Source organism: Hyperolius riggenbachi, chromosome 1 (assembly GCF_040937935.1).
Source record: "Hyperolius riggenbachi isolate aHypRig1 chromosome 1, aHypRig1.pri, whole genome shotgun sequence".
NCBI lineage: Eukaryota > Metazoa > Chordata > Amphibia > Anura > Hyperoliidae > Hyperolius > Hyperolius riggenbachi.
Window position 1 is genome coordinate 417,648,122 of NC_090646.1, and position 23,911 is coordinate 417,672,032.

The 23,911-nt window shown below is 41.5% G+C and overlaps 1 protein-coding gene across 1 annotated transcript in view; it reads right to left on the bottom strand.

Moving 5' to 3' along the window:
- Positions 1–3,925, bottom strand: part of LOC137522099 (uncharacterized) — a 34,009-nt gene extending 30,084 nt beyond the window's left edge. Inside the window, exons 1-2 of the mRNA XM_068242140.1 lie at positions 3,721–3,925; positions 3,296–3,432 (exon numbers count right to left, since the gene is read on the bottom strand). Of these exons, the coding sequence (XP_068098241.1) occupies positions 3,296–3,432; positions 3,721–3,925 (342 nt within the window). The remainder of the gene's footprint in view (positions 1–3,295; positions 3,433–3,720) is intronic.
- Between the last annotated feature and the right edge of the window lie 19,986 nt (positions 3,926–23,911).

Genomic DNA, 23,911 nt, shown 5'->3' on the forward strand with positions numbered 1-23,911 from the left:
GCAAATTGGAGCACATGGATGTCGCTAGCCATAGGTATACTTACATGAGTTTTGTACTGCAGGAGGCCATTCACAAAGGCGCTCGGCTGTTATACAGACCTGAACTAGTTCCCTTTTCTCCATTGAATTGGCTAATGAAGCAGGATTTTGCCCGTGAAACTCGTTGCATAGTGAAGCTACAATTAAATGTTATTTTTTATTACTGAAATAACGATTCCTAGTCTGTTTCATCTCGAGGAAGGTAAGTCCATCAACTTCCCCCTTTTAAACTGTTTTTAGACATTTTTATTCTACATTGGCACCTCTGTTCAAAACCTTTGCATGTAGTCTAGTCCACCCCTGGTGGAGGGGTATATCCCTAATTTTCCTATCTACAGAGAGCGACTTCTTAAACCTGAGTGGGGTCAGGTCATAATTCTCCCCAACTGCAATTTAAGTGGTTACCTGGCTGGTAACCTATACTTGTGAGTATATCCATTTTTGGCTTACCTTATTCATCTATATCAAAACTACTACACTATATTGGGCTCTCGGTTTTCCTTCTTTTTTTTTCATGCTCTCTCCACTTCAGCTTACCAAAAGGACCACAAGGGGCCCCAAATCTACTACCTTGCCAGTGCCCTATTACATCTTAATCTACTGTATATCTGGGCTTTAGACATTGCAGTCACAATTTTTAAAGTTTTCTTATACGTTTTCTATATGCTGGCCTGCTTTCCTATTTGCTTTTACTACTACTCTAACTTTAGGGATGTTTTAAAGGGACTACGAGCACCTCTCATGGGCATGCCTTTAAGCTAGACGACTTCCAACAAAGTCGTGCTATGACCCCCCTGGAGGAGCCTCTTGCAATGGCCATGTGTGTCACTTCCTCTTCCTTCTTCATTCAGTGATGCACTTCTCTAACAGAGAAGACAGGGGTGACACGGAAGTTATAACAGAGCCAAGATGGCAGCCACAATTTTTAGATTGAAATCAAACGAAAACTATTTGGTGAGGAATGGCGATTCAGGCCTCAAATGAAAGAGGAGAGCACAAGCTACAGAAAGGTATGCATCTTTAAGTACTTTGTAGTACTAGTCGGAGTCTTAAAGGCATGCCCATGAGAGGTGCGCGGAGTCCCTTTAAGCAATGATACTAAGTAATGGGTAAATGGTGCTGCAGGGGTGAAGACAAACAAATGCATGACATGTAATCTATTTTCTCTCTGTATACTATCCATTACTTTACAATAAGCTATTTCTGACTCGATCCAAATGACTAATCCCTTTTTCCTGGCCCCATGATATACTCACTGCATGTGATGTGATCAAGAAATTACCAGTGAGTCATTACTGTAAACTAACATCCTGGAGAATAAATTCATTTACTTGTAATTACAAATATTCTATTATCTACTACTGCCCTATAATACAGTATTCCTGCTGCAAAAGGCAAATTTTATTTTAAGTGATACTAAAGCGAACGTGAAAAAAAGGTAGATACTATCCTTTGGAGAGGGATGGCTTTGGATCCCATAGAGCCTTCCCCTTCCTCTCTCCATGCCCTCAGGCCACCACTGTCCCCAGTCAAAGTTACCCAACCAACTAGTTAAAGACCCCTTTGAGAGTCCTTGTGAAGGCTCTGGAAGTACTCGCGTCCTGGAGTACTTCCAAAGGTAAGCAGGTCTGTACTGTGCACTTATGAGTGTGTTATAGGTTTTTTTTCTTTCTGGTGATTCTTGTAAGGGTCAAGAATACCTAGGTGAGAAGCAGGGAGAGATCGGGAGTCCAATGGTGCAGTATAGTCAGGTATAGGGAGGATAAACTTATATAGATATACACTCACAAAGGTGGGTTGCAGTTCTTGCAACCACCGTATAGCCCTGCAGGGAATTAACCGTCCCTGCTTTGTACTCCAGGTCCTGCTGGATAGTGGATGGTCGCTCTCCTGTAGTTCGATAGACTTTCCAGAAATACTGCAAAGCTATTACCTCCATAGGAGGTCTGACTGGTAATGGGTAGGATGGAGGCATCCAATGTGTAATCTATTTTAGTATTTTAAAATACAAATGTAAAATAATATGATAAAAAAGATGTATTTGCTTACCTCTCCAGAAGATATAGACACTAGTTCAACTGGGAAAAAGTATTTATTCAAAAAGCAATCTGAAAACGCGTTTCACGGGTCATGGGCCATGGCCTGCTTCCTCAGGTCAATACAAAATGCCTTCATAGCATAGGGGATAGAGTGTAGGCCCCTCTAATAGATAGATAAATAGAGGCACCTACACTGTATCCCCTATGCTATCAAGGCATTTTGTATTGATCTGAGATTGCTTTTTGAATTAAAACTTTTTTCCAGTTGAACTGGTGTCTATATCTTTTGGAAAGATAAGCAATTACCTCTTTTTATTATATAATTTTTTATTTGTATTTTAAAATACTAAAATAGAACACACATTGGGCGCCTCTATCCTACCCATGAGTGTGGTCTAGCACAAGTCAAGTGCAGCATGGATGCCTCCATCTTCGGAAGCACTCGTAGATGTGAGTGCTTCCGAAAGCCTTCTGAGGTCTCCCGAAGGTGGGAACATTCAAGGGGGACAGCGGTGGTAGGGGAAGGGCATGGAGAGAGGACCAGGAAGGCTCTATGGGATCTCGAGACTTTCCTCTCCACAGGTTTGATTTAGATTTGCTTTAAAGGGAATCTGAAGTGAGAGAAGTGCAGAGGCTGCTGTCTCAATCTCAAATAAGTTGCCTGACCTTTGTGCTGATGCTCTGCCTCTAATGCCACTGACCTGGAATGAGCATGCAGATCAGATGGATCAGATGCTTTGACTCTGGCCTGACTCCACTGGCTGCATGATTCTTGCAGGTGTTTGACTCAGAAACAACTAAAGCCAAAAGCTCAGCATGACAGCCAGGCAAGCGGCATTGTTTACAAGGGAATATAGATGGCAGGCTCTATAGTTACATAGTTACATAGTTATTTTGGTTGAAAAAAGACATACGTCCATCGAGTTCAACCAGTACAAAGTACAACTCCAGCCCGTCCCCCACATACCCCTGTTGTATACCCCTGTTATACTCTTCTTATTTCAGTTTCCTGAATAACATGCATATATTAGAATGTTCTGTAAAATGAATGCTACTGTAGCCCATACAACCAATAAAAGCTTAAAACTGACATATCTACATTCTTAACATTGGTTTCTCAATTATTCACAAAGCCTATTTAAGTTGAAATGCATACTATATGAGTTTTAGTTTTACTGTTGTCAATTTAATATTATTGTTCATTTTTCTATACAAACCTTGACTATATACATTTTTGCCAATTCATAAGGGACATAAGGCAGTCCATCATTTTCTCCACATCCGGGCATGTCACCGGTCATGTCACCTGGACCACAGCTTTGACCTAAGAAAGTATCCTGAAGTTTATGTACGCCTGCAAAATCAGCATTAAAATATCTGTCATTTCAAGGCAGTGGCTGATAATGGCTTGTACTTTGCTTTTCAAGTTCTAAAAAAAATATTTATTTTGAAGATTTTCCAAACCTAATAAATAGCTGCCTGATAAGGTGTTGGAGTTGTTGTCTTGCAACTCCAAGCTCTAACAAAGCCCTACAGCAAAATCTCTGCAGGGAAACTGTGCAAAGAGTTTTCTTTTACCCTCCCACATTTGTGTGGGTTTCTAAACACTAAAGCAGATTTATCAAAACTAGGGCAAGAGTACCTGGAGCAGAAATGGGGCAGATATCCAAACCAAAGTTTCTAATTTGTTTCGCTGAGCAACTGCTTGACTTGCCTCCAGGACTGGTGCTACAATAAAGGCAAAAGGGGGCAATTTTCCCCAGAGCTCCAGGGTCCATAGGGGATCCCCAGGCATCCTTCATGCACCTCTCAAAATTCAGTTTGGGTGCCGGGTGCTGCAGCCGCATTGTGCGTGTGCAGGTGGGAGGCAGCAGCAGGTAGGGGAGGCAGGGTTGCCATGGTTTCCCTCCTTGTGCTTCACGTCTGGCCACAGTGGCACTCTAACTGACATGACGCAGGCATGTGATGTCATGTTTATACATACCTGTGAGTAAGGAGGCACCATGCTATCCCGGGGGTGGACGGAGGAAACATGTGGAGCTTTGGGCAGCAGATGCACCCTTGGCAAGTGATGCTGCTGTCTGCTGACCTTTTGCTCCACATGCTGCTGGGGACGGGGAGGAAGTGAGAGTGCCGCCTTCCTGCTGGGCTAACCACTACTGTGGGAATATTGCTGTGGGGAGGACTGGAAAAATAGCTGGAGCTTGACCTGCAGTAAAAACCGCATATTGAATAAATGAGTAGTTGCAAAGATTTTAACTGCTGAAGTATTACTCAAATATTAACTTGTCTTTCAAAACTTGTCTATGGCCCAATCCCTCCCACCTCCCTATAAGTCTTTAGGGCTAGTTCACACAGACATTTAAACCTTTTGTGGTACAGCCAACCAGCAGTCAATTATTGATCAGTAATAGATACTTATTAGTTGACATCAAACAAATGACAGTTATCATAGGCTGCAACTGAAATGAAGACCAACAGAGGCATGCAGAGCCCCACAGGGGCTAAATACATGCATTGAATGCAAATTAGATGCAAATTATGTACTAGTCCCTAATCTAAAATGTGAATGCAAATTGAAGCACATGAATGCAACTAGCCATAAATATACTTAAATACGTTTTGTACAGCAGGAGACACTGGCAGTGCTTCCAAACAGAGGCTGCACCTGAATGAAGTACCTGCAATAGATGTGCAGAGCTCCACAATATGGACAAAATTACACAACTTGCATTCAAAACAGGTACAGCAAAGGAGGGCATTAGCTTCAGCATAAATAATATGTGCACAAATTATTCTGTACTAGACTTCCCCACTGCGATGACGGGCCCTCTCGGGGAAGACCTACCGCTAGTCTAATGATAAAAACATAATTTTTCCCCCAGTGCTGCTAATCATAAAATGGTATACACATTTCTGTCTGTTTGACAGTGATATATATATATATATATATATATATATATATATATATATATATATATTTATATATATATATATAGTGATATAATAATTTGTGCACATATTATATATACTGACGCTAATGTCCTCCTTTGCTGTACCTGTTTTGAATGCAAGTTGTGTAATTTTGTCCATATTGTGGAGTTCTGCACATCTATTGCAGGTAGTTAATTCAGGTGCAGCCTCTGTTTGGAAGCGTCGCCAGTGTCTCCTGCTGTACAAAATATAGTTAGTTGTAAACTTGTATATGCGCTAACATGGCCCCATAAGCGGTGAACAATCATGTGGTACCTCTACAGCTGAATGCTGCTGTATGTAACGCTAGTTGGGCAACTCATGCCGGATGTACTATTTTGGGGTATCCACTGATCAAGAGTGTATGACTGCTAATTGTATCTGTGATTTTATTCTTACAGCAATGGACATCTTCACTGACCAAGAGAGCTCACGTTGCTTTCACTTTTATTTTCACTAGATTTTGGCAGTGTAAAATTTTGGAAATACAAGGTGTTTTCATGTGCAGCTTTCACAGACAATATTAACTGGTTTATTTTCTTTTAGCATGTGATCATGCCATGGTGGGTTGTTAGGTTTACTGTAATTTTCTTACTACACACTAGTTATGATTACATATAAAGTCTGCTCATACGTTTTCTGGTGTTACAGAAAATCATTGTCTGTAGTTAAATGTTGAGAGGTAATTTATTTATTTATTGAAAGACAAAGTGACAAAAAAGGCCTACTGTATGTAAAATGATGCATACAGTGGCTTCCTAAAGTATTCGGCCCCCTTGAATTTTTCCACATTTTGTCACATTACTGCCACAAACATGAATCAATTTTATTGGAATTTCACATGAAAGACCAATACAAAGTGGTGTACATGTGAGAAGTGGAATGAAAATCATACATGATTCCAAACTTTTTTTTTACAAATAAATAACTGCAAAGTGGGGTGTGCGTAATTATTCAGCCCCCTTTGGTCTGAGTGCAGTCAGTTGCCCATAGACATTGCCTGATGAGTGCTAATGACTAAATAGAGTGCACCTGTGTGTAATCTAATGTCAGTACAAATACAGCTGCTCTGTGACGGCCTCAGAGGTTGTCTAAGAGAATATTAGGAGCAACAACACCATGAAGTCCAAAGAAAACACCAGACAGGTCAGGGATCAAGTTATTGAGAAATTTAAAGCAGGCTTAGGCTACAAAAATATTTCCAAAGCCTTGAACATCCCACGGAGCACTGGTCAAGCGATCATTCAGAAATGGAAGGATTATGGCACAACTGTAAACCTACCAAGACAAGGCCGTCCACCTAAACTCACAGGCCAAACAAGGAGAGCGCTGATCAGAAATGCAATCAGGAGACCCATGGTGACTCTGGACGAGCTGCAGAGATCTACAGCTCAGGAGGGGGAATCTGTCCATAGGGCAACTATTAGTCGTGCACTGTACAAAGTTGGCCTTTGTGGAAGAGTGGCAAGAAGAAAGCCATTGTTAACAGAAAAGCATAAGAAGTCCTGTTTGCAGTTTGCCAGAAGCCATGTGGGGGACACAGCAAACATGTGGAAATAGGCGCTCTGGTCAGATGAGACCAAAATGGAACTTTTTGGCCAAAATGCAAAACACTATGTGTGGCGGAAAACTAACACTGCACATCACTCTGAACACACCATCCCCACTGTCAAATATGGTGGTGGCAGCATCATGCTCTGGGGGTGCTTATCTTCAGCAGGGACAGGGAAGCTGGTCAGAGTTGATGGGAAGATGAATGGAGCCAAATACAGGGCAATCTTGGAAGAAAACCTCTTGGAGTATGCAAAAGACTTGAGACTGGGGTGGAAGTTCACCTTCCAGCAGGTCAACGACCCTAAACATAAAGCCAGGGCAACAATGGAATGGTTTAAAACAAAACATATCCATGGTTAGAATGGCCCTGCCAAAGTCCAGATCTAAATCCAATCGAGAATCTGTGGCAAGATCTGAAAACTGCTGTTCACAAACACTGTCCATCTAATCTGACTGAGCTAGAGTTGTTTTGCAAAGAAGAATGGGCAAGGATTTCAGTCTCTAGGTGTGCAATGCTGGTAGAGACATACCCTAAAAGACTGGCAGCTGTAATTGCAGCAAAAGGTGGTTCTACAAAGTATTGACTCAGGGGGCAAAATAATTACGCACACCCCACTTTGCAGTTATTTATTTGTAAAAAGTATTTGGAATCATGCATGATTTTCATTCCACTTCTCACGTGTATACCACTTTGTATTGGTCTTTCACATGGAATTCCAAAAAAATTGATTTATGTTTGTGGCAGTAATGTGACAAAATGTAAAAAAATGCAAGGGGGCCGAATACTTTTGCAAGCCACTGGTAATAGTAGATTTATAAGGCTGGCTGATTGAGGCAGCAGTGGTTCATGAGATCATCCTCCCTTGCCACCTTGTTGAGTCTGTAGTTTCTGTGCCTTCCCATCTGCTATTCCATATTACTGCTTCATTGCTGCAGTAAACTCAGAGGAGGATGACAGAGAGGTGAAGGCTTTAGAGCAGGCATGGGCAAACTCGGCCCTCCAGCTGTTACGGAACTACAAGTCCCAGAATGCATTTGCCTTTATGAGTCATCACTGTGGGTGTCAGACTCCTGCAATGCATTTTGGGACTTGTAGTTCCTTAACAGCTGGAGGGCCAAGTTTGCCCATGCCTGCTTTAGAGCAATGCCAGGTTTTGTCTGTTATGCAGGAAAACAGCAGGAAATCATCTCCAGTGTTACAGTCAGATAAAGTACTGTACGTCATACTCTTTTTATTTGCACAATTATTTGGCTACAATCAGTTAACTCTTATTTTACAAGCAATAGTATTTAGAGCTTGTACTTGCTTTTTACATAGAATTCAGAGGCTATTCACACACAAATCAATCAGTGGTGTATCTAAGGTGTCCACCTTTTGGGGGGGAAAATACCATCTTGGGGGTGTGACCTGTGTGTCTTGGGGGTGTGATTGAACAAACTGACCTGCTCATACAAATTGATCGGCTTGTTTCACAATTATCACTCACAACTTAATAAAATAAACTATCCTGGTGTTTAGAATGTGTGAAATGTTGGTGACAGCACCTCTTTCAAGCTCTGCTGTGTCTTCTTTCCTGCTTTTCCAACAGTTCAGAAAAGTCAGCTTGCGCGTGTACAAACCAATTTTGTTGAGCCAAGACTCACCTTCTTTATCTGGACCTGAAAAACAGTTGAAATTAGTCATATAATTAAAATGTTATTGAAAGGTTGTAATAATGTGCTGCTTAAATCACCCCGATATTAAAATATATACAGCACATCACAATTTCTTAAAAATGACATCATTGCTTCAACTAGTCAGCAGCACATTCCTCCAGACAGTGCTTTACAGATACATTAATAATTAACACTCTAGAAGTTCCAGGCACCTGAATACAAAACCTGTATTTCAATACCCAGTTGGTATATTACCATACAAGCCACTGTGACAGAGATCTGAAGACTCAGACCTATTCATGCATTGTTGTTAAAAAACCTGGTCTATTGAGAAATTAACACATGTAACAAAGTCTACCTCTGCCAGTTGTTTACAGAATAACAAATCCTATTGTCTCTGCTGTCTGTACCATGTCTATGCTATTGTTTCAAATATTTTCTATGTGCACTCCGGTCTAATCTGTTTTTTCCCTAACATCAGGGTGTATATAAGATTGACCTGTAAATAAAGATTTCAGATGCTGTTCCACCAATTTAAGTGTTTGTGGTTCTGTATCTCCCAGCTGGAAGAGAGGGTATTCACTTGGATTGGGGGAGAACTTTAACCTGGGTTGCAGATTATTCTGCTAAGTCATCTTGTAGCTGCCTCCGCTGAAATTGAGCTAACAGTTTGGTGTCGAGAAGTTGGATCCGCCATATACAGTATCGGGTGAGTAATTCTATTTTTTGATTACCACCCTATACTGTCAGAGCGGATTAATAGAACCCGGAGGGAAAGTGCTTCTGTAGCGCCTCTCCCAGGAATCTGATATTCCTAAAGTAAATAGCGGGTCTGATGCCCCAATTAAGAAAGCAGTACTGTGTGTCTAAGTGAATATTCTCTCTAAACCTTGTATATTGTTGTATAGTCGCTTAAGTGAATTTTAGTTATATAAGATTGCATGTTACTGTATAGATTTGTGTAGATTGTATGTGAGGTTAAGCTGAGATTGAAGGTATAAACTTGTCCACAGAGGATAGTTAAAATTCAAACCATAAATCGGGTGTAGATAAACCTGATTAGAAACTATAGAAGAATCACATAAGCTGGAGACCAGGTTTGCCAGTAAAGTCTAATACTGACGTCACCATCCCTAGATAAACCTTCAAACTCAGCTAATCTCACTCTATTTTTTTTTAGCTTAGCATAATGGGAAAGTCTCAAAGGTAAGGGGACTCCCAAGGGTTATTTTTGATTTATGATGTATCATATTCTGTGATGCTGTTTAATGCGGATATATAGATTTGTAAGTTTTAGAAAGAATCATGTTCCACAATTTGCTTTGAATCTTATTTCTGACTAACTCTATTTAGGAGTTTCATTTTTTTTTTCTCGGAGACACTCAGCAGTTGCAGGTGTCTCTCTGGACCAGGACATTTTGAATGGGCATTGCGGCCGCAGGATAACTTTTTTTATCAGTCCCTCCAAAATGTTCTGGCCTGGCTACTAGATGTTTCTGAGCCTTTTCTTCTAATTACTATAAATGTGTTTGTCTATCTCCTCTCACTGTAGTTTCTGTGGAACTGTGATTTAAATTGCTTGTGTATGACTGGTTGCACTTTTTCAGCTAGGTTGTACTTTAAATATGCATCTCTGGACATCTGCTCAGAGTTGTTGCAGGTTTCTACCCCCTCCCTCCATGTATTGGGAGAGACTTGTGTTAATGCTTTTGTTTTTTCTCTTTCCTCTTCCCTGAAAAGACTGGGGGCAATGAGGAGAGTGTCAGGAAACAGAAACAAAAGAAGATCCCAGCTATATGTTGTTTGTCTGTTTGTGTATGTGTCTGTGCACAGAGAGTATCCAAATATTTTTTTTAGAGTTAGGAATAAACCTCTTAATTTAATTGATCGTTTTTTTCTACAGTCAGAAAAGTCAAAAGCTAAATTATTGTTGGAGTCTAAGGTATGCGGACTGTGGTTATGTAAATGTGCATGTGTTGTCTTTCTTTGTCTACTATAGGAGAGGGTTTGTAAATTGTCTTGAGGCAAGGCAGGTGAGATTGAATGTGTAATTGGTTTTCACCTCATATAATGAATGACCCATGCACAAAGTTGCTGGCCATTGTGATGTTTTGAATTTAGTGTTTTGCAAAGGAAACAATTTATTTCGGGTGAACCAGATGTAACATGTCTTAAAATTTGTAATTTAAAGTTGGTTATAAAAAATTAACATACGGAAAGGCATGTTCCATCTGAAGTTTTTTGTTTTTCATGTGGGTTTTTTTTTTTGTCAGGTATTTTTGCATATACCTGAGAATTCAAAGCACACAACAGTTTTGCTGTCAATGGGTGAATTAGGTTTGTAAATCTTCCAGTAGGAATTAAGTTGCTGTGAATGAAATGTAATCATTTTAACTTGAGCTTGCACTCATGCCGATATGAATGTAATGTAGAGATTGTGTCCAAAATCATATTGCTCAAATTACTAGAAGTTATGCTCATGCCAGGTTTTCTGTTCATATTGCCAAGAATAATGCAAACAATTGTGTGAATGTTTGGGTACGTGTATAATATTAATGGTGATGAGTCCCTTAAGCAAAGTGACATACTTATATTTTTTCACTTGTAATTGTGTAAAATTCTAACAAATGCTTTTACAGCAATTTCTTTGTTGGTTTCTGGTCTGTCTCTGGTTACAATCTGAGGGGTGTGGGAAACAAACCCTGGTGTTGGTGCATTTGGGGAGGGTTTTGAACAGCAGAAGTTGACCCCCTGTACCACCTACTGTGCACAGGGTGAGATGGGGGGCCAACTAAACCTGCAAGTGGCTGAATCACACAGCCTCATAACCCGGCCCACATCAGTGTTCTAACATGCCTGGCGAGGGTGGAGACAAATATGTCATGTAAAATACTTATTGGTTGATTTGATTGTAATTGTCTCCATATGTCTGTTTGTATTGATACTGTGCTGTATAAAGCAAGGTCAGAGAAATGTGTTTAAGTGTCAGAACTCTATAGTACTAGGATTTACAGACAGTATGATGTTAGTAAAAGAAATTTGAATAGAGAGAGTAACCTTTGTCAAAAATATTGTTACATAGCTACGCATGTGGTAAATAGGTTGCACACACCCACTAAGCTGTTTAACTTCTTATTACCATTGAGGACCTCTACATAACTGCTTTGATTGAGACTGAGCTATCAATTACTTGGCTCATACAGTTTGACAAACCTTGAACTCTTGTCTGATTCATCTTTACTAATTTGCCTGCACAAGTGTTCTTTATTACCCGTTCACTTGGAGACCTGCCTGTGATATCACCTGATTATGGAATACTTTGGAGATCATCTGATATGATTCTCCTGCACTGATGCAGCCCTAGAAGGATGACCCTCTGCTGTAAGGATGAGCCCTTCCTGCACCTGCCCTCCTCCTGTGTTGGTGATGGCTGCTTCAAGCCTTTCTTTTGTGTCATCCTTTGGGAAGAACTCCGCCTCTGCTGTTGCAACTGTGAGGTTTCTCAACTGGGATGAGAAGTTGAGTCTGCCCTTCCCTGCCTTCTACAACCTGGCTGCAATTGCTACATCCTTGTTATAAATCTGTTTCCATTTCTTTTGTGGGTGCCCAATGCCATACAATGAAACTGCTAACAAAAAGGCACTGGGTGTAGCCACGGTGATTACACGGCCAGCTCTCAGCCGCCACTGTCTGTTTGCCCCGAGACAGTGAGAGCTTGGCAGAAAAACATCTGCATTCATCATGAGGGCTTGTGGTGATGAATTCACCATCCTCCTTCACCCTTCAAATGAACAATATTCTACTCTGCAATAATGAACTGACATTTCCTGGACCCACTCGAGGATCATTTTTTTCCAAAATGCATTAAGGAGTTCTAACCTTATGGGTGAGGTGTGGCTTTAGGCAACCTGTTACAGTTTACCACATTCAGTTTTCCATTAAGTTATGCAGGGCTAGATTAGGATGATATACTAGCAAAGCTAACTACTGTTAATTCATCGTGTAGTTGTGTAACCCTTTAAACTGTATATTGTATTTGTGTACCAATGACAACACTAACTCATTGATCTCTAACATACATAGAGCTGTGCATAGTATCTAAGTGATCCCGCCCTTTCCTTTAGAAAAGGTTGGGATCAAAGGTTGGGTTGAAAGGTTGTAATAATGTGCTGCTTAAATCACCCCGATATTAAAATATATACAGCACATCACAATTTCTTAAAAATGACATCATTGCTTCAACTAGTCAGCAGCACATTCCTCCAGACAGTGCTCTCTAGAAGTTCCAGGCACCTGAATACAAAACCTGTATTTCAATACCCAGTTGGTATATTACCATACAAGCCACTGTGACAGAGATCTGAAGACTCAGACCTATTCATGCATTGTTGTTAAAAAACCTGGTCTATTGAGAAATTAACACATGTAACAAAGTCTACCTCTGCCAGTTGTTTACAGAATAACAAATCCTATTGTCTCTGCTGTCTGTACCATGTCTATGCTATTGTTTCAAATATTTTCTATGTGCACTCCGGTCTAATCTGTTTTTTCCCTAACATCAGGGTGTATATAAGATTGACCTGTAAATAAAGATTTCAGATGCTGTTCCACCAATTTAAGTGTTTGTGGTTCTGTATCTCCCAGCTGGAAGAGAGGGTATTCACTTGGATTGGGGGAGAACTTTAACCTGGGTTGCAGATTATTCTGCTAAGTCATCTTGTAGCTGCCTCCGCTGAAATTGAGCTAACAGTTATGAGTAACATTATTTAGCTAATGGCTTTAATTCACCAAGTATTACCACATTCGGTAATGCTGAAAACAGCTGATTTTACCGATCACCTTCCAAATTGCAATTCACTAAACCTATTACCGTACAGAAAATTAGAATTACCGACTAGTGAGGTAAATTACTGACTTGTTATTGTGATGACATGCAGTTTGAACGAGAGAGTCGAGTCAAATATTTAACCCAATGAACAGGTCTGAAGGGCACGGTTCATTGATGTATTATTAACAATGATGGTTAAGTCAAGGAGAGGAACAGAAACTTGTGGTAATAACATTACAATTTATAATATATCCATATTACAGCAGAACAATAATTACAGCATAGAGATTAGACTCACACATGCCCATGGTCAACGTTGGTGTTATGAACACATGGCACCTATTTTTAGGGTTGCTCATGTGTCCTCTGCGTCTTCTGAGACTTGAGCAACAATCCGGCTGAAGATCTGGATGAAGTGTATTCCAAACTATAGAGATATTTTAATATGATTCGAGGACACCAGAAGATGAGTAAACTAACTCTCTGGATACACAAATTCAGCCCATGCTTGTATAACCATGGTAAACATGCATCCTATCAGTCACTACTAAGTCTGGAGGAAAGAGAGACTTATGGGTGACGTGAAAAAGGCTTGGATTTCTATTTTTTATTCTTTTTTTCTGATGTCGTATTTGTGATGTGTGATAGTCCAGAAGCCGGTACCATCCAGATAATGCTTCTACATGATGTGTGACTACTACTACTACTACATACAGTTCAAAAGCTTTTATTGCAATATTTTATTACATGAAAAATTGTATTTTATAAATTACATTACAGTCATAGCATTTGTTTTTCTCTGCAATTCAAGGTTTGCAGGCCTAGGTGGCAGCATATAACATACGGTATGTTATAGCATATAAAGCAACGCCCGGTCATCAGCTAATAGCATACAAAGCATGGTGTTCTTAAAACACAATATACACTTACTTTGTATTGAGTCATTGTCTATAGCAATGCTTTTAATGATGCAGGAAGGGTGAGCTTGTAATTCATCAAAGAAATCGCTTACACTGCCAGGCAAGTCAGAATGGAACAATACTGGTGACTCATGGTGTTCATTCTCGTTTCTGTATGAGTCCCTGCATGTCTGTGAAGTGGAGGGTATTGCAACTTTATCCCAGGTGTCTGTAGTGACAAAACATATCCATGAATCGTAAGTATTGTCTTACAGCAATTTCACAGGACAAAAAACATGGCTAACTATAATGCAATAAACAAAACAAAACAAAAAACCATACAAACAAGATGAAGCACCACAATGAAAAAAGAATAAAAAGAGTGACCTACGATGAATATTAATGCCAACCCTCCCACCTGTTAAGGGATAAATCTATCTATCTATCTATCTATCTATCTATCTATCTATCTATCTATCTATCTGCCTACCTACATATATATATATATATATATATATATATATATATATATATATATATATATATATATATATATTATTTGCAAAATTAGCCAGGTTTTAAAGCACCATTACAAGTGATATACAGGTCTCCGAGTACAAGTGTCCTCAAAAACTCCCCTTCATTTACTGACAGTAGGGTGAGCAGGGAATCAGCTCATTTGCATAGGTGTGTCCCTACACCTATTAACCACTTGCCGACCGCCCACAGCCGATGGGCGGCGGCAAAGTGGCCTGCAGAACGACCGCAATACGCCGATTGGCGGCGGGTCGTTCTGCGCTGTCCTGCCAGGGATCGCGCGCTCGTTGCGCGTGCATCCTCCGGCAATAGGCTCCGCTCACCCGCGACATCAACCCGCCGGCCGTACGGAAGCACCGGCGGGTTGTTAACCCCCGATCTGCCGCAATACAAGCGTATAATACACTTTGTATTGTATACAAAGCGTATTATACAGGCTGCCTTGGTGGTCCCAGTGATCGAGGGACCACCAGGACAGGCTGCAGCCCTCCCTATGTGCACCCAAACACACTGATCTTCCCCCCCCCCCCTTCCCTCTGATCGCCCACAGCACTCCTCAGACCCCCCCCCCCCCCCCCAGACCCCTGTTTGCACCCAATTAGCACAAAAACAAACGAGCAGACATACTCAGGCAACAATAATTACCTTAAATACCTAAATAGGTTAAATAAGCGGGGGGAAGAGGTCATCGACCTCCAACTATACAGACTAAAGCATGCAAGAATAAAGATCCCCCTCATTAATCATAAGCAAATAGCTATAAAGCAACAATTAAAAAAGACTGAAGCCTGAGACAATAGGATCAAAATGAAAGAATCTTTATTCATAGCCAACTAAACATTAAAAACAATTAAAAACAAGCAGCCAACCAGGGTCATAGGCCCCTAAATAATATTTCATCAAAAACTGAATCACATGTCAGAGTAATCCTAAATTATATAATTGTTTGCCTGGGGGATCATGTGGAAAAGTACATAGCGGTGTCCCATATGCTATTAAACTCAATAATATTGTCTAGAGACACTCACCCCACATGTAGACCCACAGGGAAACAAACTCCAATAACAAATGTAATCAATATTAATAAATCTCCGCTGGAATTGCCACTGAAATAAAGTGCTAGTGCTATATAGTATCACCAATCTGTGCTAACAATTAACATCCAAGTATAATATAAATTCATAAAAAAAAAAAACAATCCTAACTTCAAAATTCATCAAGGCATAGTGATCAATTCAAATATGAAAAAACAATGTGCAAAAGGCAATTGAGGTAGATAAAGAGTGAAAAGACACATTGACATTTGAGGTAGATATAATGAAAAAGCAGCATGAAAAAGATGGCGACACAAAGGACGCCAATATGAGGTAAGTGATAAGTTCAAGTGACGGCAAAGACCAGAGGAGAAAGGACATGAAGACTCACCCAATTATAAAGTAGAAAGACCTAGGATGGCTGCAACAGCGCTGCCCGCGCTGTCCCACTAGTTCCGCCGAAGTGAGCCCCTCTGAGGGACAGTTAAGTGACAAGACAATGTATACTCTGTACAGTGCTGCATAAAATGTCGGCGCTATATAAATAATAAATAATAATAATAATAATTGTTTACACAACTATTAAATAATAGACATTATTTATAACTTGTGGTTTTATAATACTCAGTTATGGATAGTTGTTCTTTAAGGGGGCACTACAGCAAAAAACTGTAAAATTTAAAATATATGCGCAAACATACAAATAAGAAGTGCATTTTTTCCAGAGTAAAATGAGCCATAAATTACTTTTCTCCTATGCTGCTGTCACTTACAGTAGGTAGTAGAAGTCTCACAGAAGCGACATGTTTTGGGCTAGTCCATCTCTTCATAGGGGATTCTCAGGGATATATTTATTTTCAAAAGCACTTAGTGAGTGGCAGTTGCTCTGTCCAACTGCCAAAAAACTGTGTAGCGAGCAGGGAAGCTGGCCAGCATCATTGTTTAAATCCTTTTTCGGGAATATCTTTATAAAGAATAAAAGCCTTGCTGAGAATCCCCTATGAAGAGATGGACTAGTCCAAAACCTGTCACTTCTGTCAGATTTCTACTGCCTACTGTAAGTGACAGCATCATAGGAGAGAAGGAATTTATGGCTCATTTTACTCTGGAAAAAATGTACTTCTTATTTGTATATGTTTGCACATATTTTAAATTTTACAGTTTTTCGCTGTAGTGCCCCTTTAAACACGCTTATAGAGGTCCATCTTTCTCCAGTGTAAACTGTGCATGGTAGAGGCCCTTTTCCACTTACTGTAAAATCCCATCACAATTTCAAATGCACTGTTTTGCAATTGAAATCAAGCAATTTCTTGTGCATTTTGGCACAATTTTCAAGCAATTGTTTGTCTTCTTCACACTGTGATTGTGTTTATCCGCCGATTTCCATTTGGCAAAAAAAAATGAACAGAGAAATCACAAGTAGATCGCATAGCATCGCTTTTGCTATGTGATTTTCTTGTGACCCCATTGACTTTAACCCATACACAAATGCAACAAAAATACAGAGTACACTATGTTTGCATTTGGTAAAAATCAAATGTTATCTATGTAAACGGGGCACCGCAATTACATTGACAGTCATGGTGCCATTGGGATCAATGAAGTGTGGGCAAATAGCATGAGATCTGATTTCCATACCGTAAATGGGCCTAATTGCCTCCTCATTTAGAAAAAAAAATACCTGGCTTTCTTTGTAACAGTTCAGAATGGTTATTTGACGATATGACAACCCAGAAGTATTTTCATGCTCTATACAGGATTTACTGTCCTAGACAGGACAAGTCTCTATGGATTAATAATTATTGCTGTTAGACAACACAGCAAGTATTATAATATCCCGTGTTTATTTTTATATTCAGCATTATTTTTATCCTGCCCTGCCCTCCAAAATGTGTGTTTATAGCAGCATGACTCCTAAATACGGTAACAATTTCCCACCACTAGATGGAAGCAGTTTTCCCATAATGTTTGGGTGTGTCAGACAGTGTTGCATAGATGAGTCCTTTATTTTTCTTTCCAGAAAGACTTGTTTAACCACTTGAGGACCTAGGGCTTTCTACCCCTTAAGGACCGGCCACTTTTTTTCCATTCAGACCACTGCAGCTTTCACGGTTTATTGCTCGCTCATACAACCTACCACCTAAATGAATTTTGGCTCCTTTTCTTGTCACTAATAAAGCTTTCTTTTAGTGCTATTTGATTGCTCCTGCGATTTTTACTTTTTATTATATTCATCAAAAAAGACATGAATTTTGGCAAAAAAATGATTTTTTTAACTTTCTGTGCTGACATTTTTCAAATAAAGTAAAATTTCTGTATACATGCAGCGCGAAAAATGTGGACAAACATGTTTTGGATAAAAGAAAACCCATTCAGTGTATATTTATTGGTTTGGTTAAAAGTTATAGCGTTTACAAACTATGGTGCAAAAAGTGAATTTTCCCATTTTCAAGCATCTATGACTTTTCTGACCCCCTGTCATGTTTCATGAGGGGCTAGAATTCCAGGATAGTATAAATACCCCCCAAATGACCCCATTTTGCAAAGAAGACATCCCAAAGTATTCACTGAGAGGCATAATGAGTTCATAGAAGATATTATTTTTTGTCACAAGTAAGCGGAAAATGACACTTTGTGCCAAAAAAAAAAAAAAGTTTCCATTTCTTCTAACTTGCGACAAAAAAAAAAATGAAATCTGCCACGGACTCACCATGCCCCTCTCTGAATACCTTGAAGGGTCTACTTTCCAAAATGGGTCATTTGTGGGGTGTGTTTACTGTCCTGACATTTTGGGGGGTGCTAAATTGTAAGCACTCCTGTAAAGCCTAAAGGTGCTCATTGAACTTTGGACCCCTTCGCGCAGTTAGGCTGCAAACAAGTGCCACACATGTGGTATTGCCATACTCAGGAGAAGTAGTATAATGTGTTTTGGGGTGTATTTTTACACATACCCATGCTGGGTGGGAGAAATATCTCTGTAAATGACAATTTTTTAATTTTTTTTACACACAATTGTCCATTTACAGAGATCTTTCTCCCACTCAGCATGGGTATGTGTAAAAATACACCCCAAAACACATTATACTACTTCTCCTGAGTACGGCGATACCACATGTGTGGCACTTTTTTGCACCCTAACTGCACTAAAGGGCCCAAAGTCCAATGAGTACCTTTAGGATTTCACAGGTCATTTTGAGAAATTTCGTTTCAAGACTACTCCTCACGGTTTAGGGCCCCTAAAATGCCAGGGCAGTATAGGAACCCCACAAATGACCCCATTTTAGAAAGAAGACACCCCAAGGTATTCCGTTAGGAGTATGGTGAGTTCATAGAAGATTTTATTTTTTGTCACAAGTTAGCGGAAAATGACACTTTGTGAAAAAACACAATTAAAATCAATTTCCGCTAACTTGTGACAAAAAATAAAATCTTCTATGAACTCGCTATACTACTAACGGAATACCTTGGGGTGTCTTCTTTCTAAAATGGGGTCATTTGTGGGGTTCCTATACTGCCCTGGCATTTTAGGGGCCCTAAACCGTGAGGAGTTGTCTTGAAACAAAATTTCTCAAAATGACCTGTGAAATCCTAAAGGTACTCATTGGACTTTGGACCCTTTAGCGCAGTTAGGGTGCAAAAAAGTGCCACACATGTGGTATCGCCGTACTCGGGAGAAGTAGTACAATGTGTTTTGGGGTGTATTTTTACACATACCCATGCTGGGTAGGAGAAATACCTCTGTAAATGGACAATTGTGTGTAAAAAAATCAAAAGATTGTCATTTACAGAGGTATTTCTCCCACCCAGCATGGGTATGTGTAAAAATACACCCCAAAACACATTATACTACTTCTCCCGAGTACGGCGATACCACATGTGTGGCACTTTTTTGCACCCTAACTGCACTAAGGGGCCCAAAGTCCAATGAGTACCGTTAGGATTTCACAGGTCATTTTTGTTTCAAGACTACTCCTCACGGTTTAGGGCCCCTAAAATGCCAGGGCAGTATAGGAACCCCACTAATGACCCCATTTTAGAAAGAAGACACCCCAAGGTATTCCGTTAGGAGTATGGTGAGTTCATAGAAGTTTTTATTTTTTTGTCACAAGTTAGCGGAAATTGATTTTAATTGTTTTTTTTCACAAAGTGTCATTTTCCGCTAACTTGTGTCAAAAAATAAAATCTTCTATGAACTCACCATACTCCGTACAGAATACCTTTGGGTGTCTTCTTTCTAGAATGGGGTCATTTGTGGGGTTCCTATACTGCCCTGGCATTTTAGGGGCCCTAAACCGTGAGGAGTAGTCTTGAAACCAAATGTCGCAAAATGACCTGTGAAATCCTAAAGGTACTCATTGGACTTTGGGCCCCTTAGCGTACTTAGGGTGTAAAAAAGTGCCACACATGTGGTACCGCCGTACTCAGGAGAAGTAGTATAATGCGTTTTGGGGTGTATTTTTACACATACCCATGCTAAGTGGGAGAAATATCTCTGTAAATGACAATTGTTTGATTTTTTTACACACAATTGTCCATTTACATAGAAATTTCTCCCACCCAGCATGGGTATGTGTAAAAATACACCCCAAAACACATTATACTACTTTTCCTGAGTACGGCGGTACCACATGTGTGACACTTTTTTGCAGCCTAGGTGCGCTAAGGGGCCCAACGTCCTATTCACAGGTCATTTTGAGGCATTTGACTACTCCTCGCGGTTTAGGGCCCCTAAAATGCCAGGGCAGTATAGGAACCCCACAAGTGACCCCATTTTAGAAAGAAGACACCCCAAGGTATTCCGTTAGGTGTATGGCGAGTTCATAGAAGATTTTATTTTTTGTCACAAGTTAGTGAAAAATGACACTTTGTGAAAAAAACCCAATAAAAATCAATTTCCGCTAACTTTTGACTGAAAATAAAATCTTCTATGAACTCGTCATACACCTAACAGAATACATTGGGGTGTCTTTTTTTCTAAAATGGGGTCACTTGTGGGGTTCCTATACCGCCCTGGCATTTTACGGGCCCAAAACCATGAGTAGTCTGGAAACCAAATGTCTCAAAATGACTGTTCAGGGGTATAAGCATCTGCAAATTTTGATGACAGGTGGTCTATGAGGGGGCGAATTTTGTGGAACCGGTCATAAGCAGGGTGGCCTTTTAGATGACAGGTTGTATTGGGCCTGATCTGATGGATAGGAGTGCTAGGGGGGTGACAGGAGGTGATTGATGGGTGTCTCAGGGGGTGGTTAGAGGGGAAAATAGATGCAATTAATGCACTGGGGAGGTGATCGGAAGGGGGTCTGAGGGGGATCTGAGGGTTTGGCCGAGTGATCAGGAGCCCACACGGGGCAAATTAGGGCCTGATCTGATGGGTAGGTGTGCTAGGGGGTGACAGGAGGTGATTGATGGGTGTCTCAAGTTGTGATTAGAGGGGGGAATAGATGCAAGCAATGCACTGGCGAGGTGATCAGGGCTGGGGTCTAAGGGCATTCTGAGGGTGTGGGCGGGTGATTGAGTGCCCTAAGGGGCAGATAGGGGTCTAATCTGATAGGTAGCAGTGACAGGGGGTGATTGATGGGTAATTAGTGGGTGTTTAGGGTAGAGAACAGATGTAAACACTGCACTTGGGAGGTGATCTGATGTCGGATCTGCGGGCGATCTATTGGTGTGGGTGGGTGATCAGATTGCCCACAAGGGGCAGGTTAGGGGCTGATTGATGGGTGGCAGTGACAGCGGGTGATTGATGGGTGGCAGTGACAGGGGGTGATTGATGGGTGGCAGTGACATGGGGTGATTGATGGGTGATTGATAGGTGATTGACAGGTAATCAGTGGGTTATTACAGGGGAGAACAGATGTAAATATTGCACTGGCGAATTGATAAGGGGGGGTCTGAGGGCAATCTGAGCGTGTAGGCGGGTGATTGGGTGCCCGCAAGGGGCAGATTAGGGTCTGATCTGATGGGTAACAGTGACAGGTGGTGATAGGGGGTGATTGATGGGTGATTGATGGGTAATTAGTGGGTGTTTAGAGGAGAGAATAGATGGAAACACTGCGCTTGGGTGGTGATCTGATCTCGGATCTGCAAGCGATCTATTGGTGTGGGTTGGTGATCAGATTGCCCGCAAGGGGCAGGTTAGGGGCTGATTGTTGGGTGGCAGTGACAGGGGGTGATTGATGGGTGATAGGTGATTGGCAGGTGATTGACAGGTGATCAGTGGGTTATTACAGGCAAGGACAGATGTAATTAATGCACTGGCGAATTGATAAGGGGGGAGGGGGGGGGGGTCTGAGGGCAATCTGAGCGTGTGGGCGGGTGATTGGGTGCCCGCAAGGGGCAGATTAGGGTATGATCTGATAGGTAACAGTGACAGGTGGTGATAGGGGGTGATTGATGGGTGATTGATGGGTAATTAGTGGGTGTTTAGAGAAGATAACAGATGTAAACAATACATTTGGGAGTTAATCTGACGGCGTTTTTGCGGGCGATCTAATGGTGTGGGTGGGTGATCAGATTGCCCGCAAGGGGCAGGTTAGGGGCTGATTGATGGGTGGCAGTGACAGGGGGTGACAGGGGGTGATTGATGGGTGATAGGTGATTGGCAGGTGATTGACAGGTGATCAGTGGGTTATTACAGGGAAGAACAGATGTAATTAATGCACTGGTGAATTGATAAGGGGGGGTCAGAGGGCAGTCTGAGCGTGTGGGTGGGTGATTGGGTGCCCGCAAGGGGCAGATTAGGGTCTGATCTGATAGGTAAAAGTGACAGGTGGTGATAGGGGGTGATTGATGGGTGATTGATGGGTAATTAGTGGGTGTTTAGAGGAGAGAATAGATGTAAACAATGGATTTGGGAGGTGATCTGATGTCGGATCTGCGGGCGATCTATTGGTGTGGGGGGGTGATCAGATTGCCCGCAAGGGGCAGGTTAGGGGCTGATTGATGGGTGGCAGTGACAGGGGGTGATTGACGGGTGATTGACAGGTGATTGACAGGTGATTGACAGGTGATTGACAGGTGATCAGGGGGGATAGATGCATACAGTACATGGGGGGGGGTCTGGGGGGGGGTCTGGGGAGAATCTGAGGGGTGGGGGGGTGATCAGGAGGGAGCAGGGGGCAGGGGGGGGGGATAAAAAAAATAGCATTGACAGATAGTGACAGGGAGTGATTGATGGGTGATTAGGGGGGTGATTGGGTGCAAACAGGGGTCTGGGGGGTGGACAGGGGGGGGTCTGATGGGTGCTGTGGGCGATCTGGGGCAGGGGGGGGGGGGAAATCAGTGTGCTTGGTGCAGACTAGGGTGGCTGCAGCCTGCCCTGGTGGTCCCTCGGACACTGGGACCACCAGGGCAGGAGGCAGCCTGTATAATACACTTTGTAAACATTACAAAGTGTATTATACACTTTGTATGCGGCGATCGTCGGGTTAACATCCCGCCGGCGCTTCCGTATGGCCGGCGGGATGTTGCGGCGGGTGAGCGGCGCCAGGCGGAGGCGGAGGATCGCGTCACGGACGACGCGATCGCTCCGCCCATGCCCCTACAAGGACCGCCGCCATTTGTCTATACGGCGGTCCTTGCGGGGTCCACTTCCCGGCCGCCTCTGTGCGTTAGGCGGTCGGGAAGTGGTTAAAGATCAGTCACAATGCTTGGGAAAAAAACTCAATTTTTAACATTTACTTTTACCTGTTGAACAAAGGCATAAATGCTGAAAGCAGCTTGACTTCTTAAGATAAAGATCATCTAACAAAAGTGTGGTTAGGAGCAAATGTTTCAAAATCAGGATATGACCAACTTACTCGACTGACTCATACAATTACACGTACATGTGACTATGCTGAGAATGGCTGTAAGTGCAAAGGGTATAGAGGACGTGGCCATTGTGCTTCTCAAAATAATTGAGAGGGAGGGGAGTAGATAGGAATTTCTACACTCAGTAGAAATGAGTAATGTTTTCACATTAGCTCAGTGAAAATCTACTTCTAAGTTTATACATTTGGTCATAAGCAGCCGGGAGTAGAACTAAAATTCAACTGGCCTCGTGGCACACATTTCATTTTCTTGCTTACCCGTTGCTTCTCCTTCAACAAGTTTTTTTTGTTTTACACCAGTAGTAATAAAGTGTAAAGTACAAACTGTGACATTCGTATTGAAATGAATACAAAACTGTCAGCAACATTTTTCCAACCACAGCTGCACCCTGGTGGCTGGATCTGTGGGCAACCTAGGGGCCTTCTTCAGTAGAGATGGGAAGTTCGGATCTTTTCAATGATCCGGATGATTCGAATCGGATCATTGAAAAGATCCGGATCTTAGATCCGAATCTCGGATCATTTTACAAGGGAAGCA